This window comes from Lepidochelys kempii, chromosome 5 (assembly GCF_965140285.1).
Source record: "Lepidochelys kempii isolate rLepKem1 chromosome 5, rLepKem1.hap1, whole genome shotgun sequence".
Lineage (NCBI taxonomy): Eukaryota > Metazoa > Chordata > Testudines > Cheloniidae > Lepidochelys > Lepidochelys kempii.
In genome coordinates, this window is record NC_136384.1 from 20,961,173 (window position 1) to 20,967,860 (window position 6,688).

At 36.1% G+C, this 6,688-nt stretch overlaps 1 protein-coding gene across 1 annotated transcript in view; it reads left to right on the plus strand.

Annotated features, from left to right (window-relative positions):
- Positions 1 to 5,516, plus strand: part of ONECUT2 (one cut homeobox 2) — a 48,784-nt gene extending 43,268 nt beyond the window's left edge. The window contains exon 2 of the mRNA XM_073343611.2: positions 18 to 5,516. Within this exon, the coding sequence (XP_073199712.1) occupies positions 18 to 304 (287 nt within the window). The 3' untranslated portion in view covers positions 305 to 5,516. The remainder of the gene's footprint in view (positions 1 to 17) is intronic.
- Positions 5,517 to 6,688: the final 1,172 nt, after the last annotated feature.

Consider the following 6,688-nt stretch of genomic DNA (forward strand, 5'->3'; position numbering starts at 1 on the left):
TTTTCTGGTTATCCAAGCATGCAAACGCAAAGAACAAGAACCGAACAAAGACCGGAACAATTCCCAGAAGAAATCTCGTCTGGTTTTCACCGATCTCCAGCGCAGAACACTTTTTGCCATCTTCAAAGAGAACAAACGTCCATCCAAAGAAATGCAGATCACCATCTCCCAACAGCTGGGCTTGGAACTTACCACTGTCAGTAACTTCTTCATGAACGCTAGGAGGCGCAGCCTAGAGAAATGGCAGGATGATTTGAGTACAGGGGGATCCTCTTCAGCCTCCAGCACTTGTACCAAAGCATGATTGAAGAAAGGAATCTAAATTGGGCACAACTTAACCATAAAAAAAGGAGGAGAAAAAAAAAGGAAGAAAAGAAAGAAAGTATGGATTCTGAGTGGGGCCCTTCACTGGTGATTTGAAAGCACAATTCTCTTGGAAAGTAATTCTAGTCTAGCTGTAAACATAGGACACCTTTTTTTAATGGCTATTTAGTCAGTTTTAGAAGGTGCAAATCACAAATTAATCACTTTCTGTATAGTATTACATTCAAGACAGGCTAAGCATATTCAAAATATAAGTGGGTCATTCATGACACCAATTTTTCCTGAGAGCCAGTGAAGACTTACACTGTGGATCAGCATTGAAGGCGATAGGAGTACGGCAGGATTGCCCAGAGTTGGTAGCTAAACAGAAGTACGAACATGTCTGACCTACTTTGTTTTCCAAATGCTTAGGCTTGCCACACCACAATATACCAAAGCTCACACCCATAACATGACAACATGAGAATTGAGCACAAATTTTAAAAGATGGAAATTGAAAAATCCAAGAACCTGTTTTGCAATCTCAGGCATTGTTTTGGTTAGATGTTTCAGAAAAAAATGGATCCAATTTTATGTTTTGGGTTTATTTTTTAAACTTATCAGTGAACACTCACATGGTCTTGGATCACTAAAATTCAGTTCACTTAAGCTCAAAGTATCAAGCACAAAGACAATAGATACAGAAATAGAATGGTTCTGGACTTGCTACATCTGTTCTTTCAAGACACTCTAATTTATGAAGTTGTTAATGAAAAGTATGTGACCACACAAGCTTCAAGCACATTTTGCTGTTTGTCACAAATTCTGTGTTTGTACATAATGCAGATGCACACTCAGGAGGTCAATTTAACTGCTACAGTGCATGGAGCAAACACAACACTTTGAGAAAGCTAGATTTCTTTAGGTCATTCATATGTCTTTTTTAGTTATTAGCATCTAGTTTCTCCTCATCATTTCATTGTTACTGAAGTCTATTTAGGTGGGGTGGTTTTTTGTTTTTTTTGGGTTTTTTTAATTGATGCATTCTGTATTTGAGTTCCTTGGTATTTTCTTAGCAGAAAAAAAGCATCCACTTTCAGGATGTCACTGACCATTTAGATGTGCTGCATATGACTTAAATATGACATCAAAATCTATCGCATCTCCATTACCAGTTAATTTAACCTGAAGAGAACACAGTACACCAAAGATGCAGTATATTGCAAGCCAAAGACATTTATAACTTGCCATTTATTTCCATCATCATCACAGTATTGTGATTATTTTAGAAATCAGAAAGCCTTGCAAACTCCAAAAAAAGTATAACTCTATCGTTTTAGTTTGCTGTACAATTGAGCAGAAAGTGGATGCTGACAAAATTAGCAAAGTCGTGAGTGGAGTAGCAGAGCTAATAGGGCCATACTAGCTGCAGTTAGAGTAGTCTTCAAATAGAATAAACAATCCTTATCACTGAAATTGTTACAGTCACTTGATGTGCATATTTACCAGTGAATGGCCCCTTTTGAAACACCAATTGAGTGTTCAAAAGCAAGCCAAACGCTGTAACGATTCTTTAAAGACACTTGAGACTTTTTTATGTACTACTTAATCGAAACCAAAGAAACTTTTTCTGCACCTACTTCTTCTGCAACAAACTGTTCCATTTTAATAAAATAAAATAAAATAAAAAACCAAGGAAGCACGTCAGGAAACAAAAACAACACAACACACTGTGTTTTGACAGACATCTTGGACATTTTAGGAAGCAGATTTCAAAGAAAGGGTTGACAAAAATCAAAACAAAGTAAAGCCAATGTGAGTGCTGCTTCATCTGACAACTCAGTAATCTTAAAGTTGAAGATTGTCTTTAATTTGTGCCTATGCAGTTTTTTCAAAAGAACAAGGAACAGAGCAACCGAAACCTCAACAGCTACAATACCAAAGATGAGGATTTCTCACAACTTTTGTTTCAGTTCATTATCTCCTCTTGCACGGCTAAAATGCTTATAGCACCATTGATCTGTGTAAAGGTAATCAGTTCTGTTTCTTTGAGCAACAAAAAGGGTGGTTATTAACTTTTTTTTTCTGTTTCTCCCCCCACATGGAATCTTTCAAGGATTCCATGGACTCCAAGTATAAGGTGTTGGGATACTAAACTAATCTCTCTTCTCTGTCCATAAGAGTATGTGGGAAAATGTCAGTTGAATATTATTTGTTTTTAACAGGTAGAATTGTTCTCTTGTACGTTCAGAGCTTTAAACAGCCATCCCAGATCCTCTTCCCCTTAAATGAATCCCGCAAGATAGGTACTGAAATACTTCGTTGTAAATACCGCTTATCACTAGAGATGAGCCTGAGTCACAAAGATCAGATCTAGAATTCAAACTGGATCAGAGCTTCCAGTAGTTCAGGTGGTTTGCATTCATTGTTTTGGTTTGAACCATTATACTTCCAAATAATGAAATTTGGATCCAGGGCCAAATCTGAATTTCCTCAAAGTTTGGACGTGCAGGGGAGGAGGGAATCTGAGGAGGGTTGCAACCAGTGTCTCAATTCAACTTCATCTCTACACATGATTTAGGGCTTCTTTTCTGCTAACACTGCATATAAAAGTAATATAATCGGTTTCTACATTTTACTTTTTTTTTTTTTAAGAAAAGAAAGAAAAACAGAAAAGGTTTCTGTACCGGAAGGATAGTTAAGGACCTTTCCTTAGAAATAAATTCAAGATTGCTACCCGGGAATCAGTATCAGCAATTAACCTGATAAATGCTAGCTTTGGGGGGAAATTATTCTTTCCACATAACTCTTTCCTAGAGAAGGTTGGTCATACAAAAGTCTCCAAAGAACAAGTGAAGCCTCATTATCAGAGATGGAACTGAGTAGCAAAAGTCAGATCTGGACTCACACTTTTCCAAAGAATCAAGGTGTTGGGGTTTAAGGTTTTGATTTGGCCCATAATAGAAAGAGGGTCCAGCTTATGAAGCTTTGATCCAAATCTAAACTTCACCTTCAAAGTTTGGCATGAAGGTAGTGTTCAGATCAGGGTTGGTTTGAGAAGGCCGATCTCCACACGTGTCTTGAGTACGATCATTGACCATACTAGCAATTTGCCATCCCAATACTGTTGTTCATTTTCTAGCAGTATTATACAATGCTGCTTTTCTTATTGTTTTTCTCATATCCCATTCCATAAAGTTATATACCCTTCGCTGTTCTATAAGGGGATGGACACAGTACTTTAGTTAAAGCACAAAATGTCATTTCTTAACCTCTTTTAAATTACTGTCAATTTTCCTGATGAGTGCAGTGAATTGATGTGTATGTCTGACAAAAAATAATATCTCAGCCATCATTTAAGGAATGTGGTCAAAATGAGCTGTCCATGCCAAAGTAAGTTTTCCATACAGAAGGCCTTCTAACATTAAGCACATCCACCTGATGGTGGGTTCTGCCTTTTGTTTAATGTCTCCTTTATAATCAAGGGGAAAGTGCCATGTTTCCCTTATGAGGTTTTATGCTTGAAAATTAGAGTGATTTGTGAACTTTTAACGAGTAAAAGGAGAAAAGTGAGTGAGTAAATTCTCACAACTTCAAAGACCATTTTACTTCATATGCACTGAATCTCAGTGAATTTTCTAGAAATTCCTGCCACATCTCTTTCTCGTTGTTTGAGGCCAGATTCGAGTACCCTGACCTTTGCTGAGTAATATTGCATTCTGTGAGCAGCCTTATGAATGTCAATGGGACACCTTGTGACATATGTTGCTACGCAACATGACAGAAGCAGAATCAGGTCCTTGATTGTTTCAGACCAAAATAGAACAATTTATTGTCTAAAATCTAAACACCTTTTAGGCTTTATTTGTCTCATCTCACCAATAAAAAATACAGCAGATGCCCAACTATCTCTGGAAAGACCGTGGCCAGGAAATTTGTGTCTAAGCTTCATATCTCATGGGGGTATGCAAAAGCTGTTAACCACGCAATGAAAAAAAAGCTATTTTTATTCAAGGAGGAGTGTAAGTCTCTTTTTATTTGACTCTAGGCCAGCAGCTGCAGCCAGAACAATCCAGGTTACATACTGAATTATTAACAAACCAAAATTATCCTTAAGATAAAATGTGATATTTTTGATTCCCCACAAATGTTTAGATGTGCTTGGTAGACAAAATAATGGCTCAAATTCCAATCTTTAAATTTAAACTACTGGAAAACAATCACACACTGGAAACAATATATTGATTGAACAGTGGTGGCTCCCTGATTTTGCTGTTATGATTAGGGTTCCAACCCTGCGGCCTTTGCTCAAGCAAAATTGTAGTATAAGATTTTGCCTGAAAGAGGATTGCATTTTGAGGCCATGGCCATGTCAATGTTCCTATTATATGCCTATTTGTCAAAATTATTTTGATATGGACATATGAAAATACTGCTGCATTTTTGACTCCCATATATTTTATCAACCCATATTAAGTCTTCCATTTCATTGTCAACTGTAGCAGGCTTTTTATGTAGCGTATAACTCAGAAAATGAGTGTTAATAGTATAAACTGATTGTAGATATATATGTGGGTATGCGTATACATATGTATGATATACAGTATATCCTGTTTATACTAAAAACAATCCAAAATGTGTGTGTTACATTTATATGCCATCTGTTTATAACTCTCTACAGCTATATGACTAAAACTTGTATCTTTTTTGTTTATTTGTTCGGATGCAAAAAAAACTAATGTAAAAATAGTATCCCAGCATCTTCTTTACTATATACTTGGAGTCACTATCATGGGCACATCCAAGATGAATTCAACTTTCAAGAACCCTTGGATATTGTTTAATCATCTCTGAAGGAACAAAGAATGTGCTTGATTACTTCGGTTGAATAGCTTTATTCTGGATCTCTCTTAACTAAAGCTAAATCCAAAGACCTGAGAAGGACTAAACCAGCAAAGCAAAGCTCAAACCTACTTAAGGGAATAGGAATCTCCTCTTCCAAAAGGAGACATGGTAATGACATAGCTTTGGAAAAGTTGTGCTAGCTATGGGGGGGGGAAATCTGATGTTTTTCTTGCTTGTCACAACACCTGAGTATTTTTAAAAATGGGAAAACTTTATAGATTATACTGGGCCTAATTTATATTTATTAAGGGGAATTTTTATTGTTTAAAAGTTTTAAAAAATGGTAATCTTTGAATGATTTTATTTTTTTCCTGACTCTTTTGGGTTGTGACCCAATATATTAACTATCAGTGATGTAATTTATTTAAATTAGTCTCAGACCAATCCTGAAGTCTTTATTCAGGCTAAATCCCCATATGGTTTCATTTTATTTTAATTTTCAGTGGGAGTTTTGCCTGCTTACAGACTGCAGGAACAGGCTCAAGTGATAATCTTTTGTAACTATTTAATTTAATCATTCCTGATTACTTTGTCATCTGAGTTAATTTTACGTATTTATCAGTTCTAGAACTGTAGCGCATCATAGATGCAATGCTTATATTAGTATATACACTTTAAGGTTAGTATTGCTTCATAAAGCAGCCAAGTTCTGTTACAGACGGGAAAATAACAGGTTAAAAAGGGATTTTTAAGTTTTATTTCTTCTTTTAATCGATTTAAATTGTTTAAATATCAATAATTAAATTATTTAAGTTAATCCCCCTTCCCATCTCATTAGAAAGTGGGACGTACCTTTAATTATTATGACACATGAAGCCTTCCCAATATACCTTATTTATTTAACTTATTCAGCATCTGCGGAAGATGCCCTTGTATAGTTTTATATTTTTTATTTAAAACAACTTAAAGCACTACAGTTTTTTTGCTGTCAGAACAACAGAGTGAATTTTGTGGACAAGCAATGAATATTCAACCTATAACTGTGCATTCAGAAACAATAGAAAAAAGACACTGAGATACTTTGCCTGAACTTTGTGGCTTCTAAAAACTTAAGCTGGGGGTGGGGGGGAGAGAATATAATGACAAGCAAAAACAGAGAAACCCTTAAACTAGCTGCTTCCAAGAATGAACTCTGCGTGTGGGGGGGGGGGGGGAAAGAGGAAAAACAAAGAAAAAAATAAAGAAAAAAACCTTTCTATTTCTAGTGAGAACCAAAGAGGCTACCTCACTGACTTTTTCCATTTGTAATTTTAATCGTGTTGATGATACCAAAGATACCAAAGATTTCTTTCTCTGTGCGGTCTGCATTTTGCTCGTGCTCTTTTATAGTTTTCACCTTTCTCTCTTACATACAGTAATGTACAGCTGCAACTCAGATACCCCAAAGAAATTCCTGTAGTGGGGGACTGCTAATTCTGATGAGGGCATTTTCTGTGTTTGTCTTACTCATTCCTGCCAGCTAAAAATGTCCAAGGCCAAG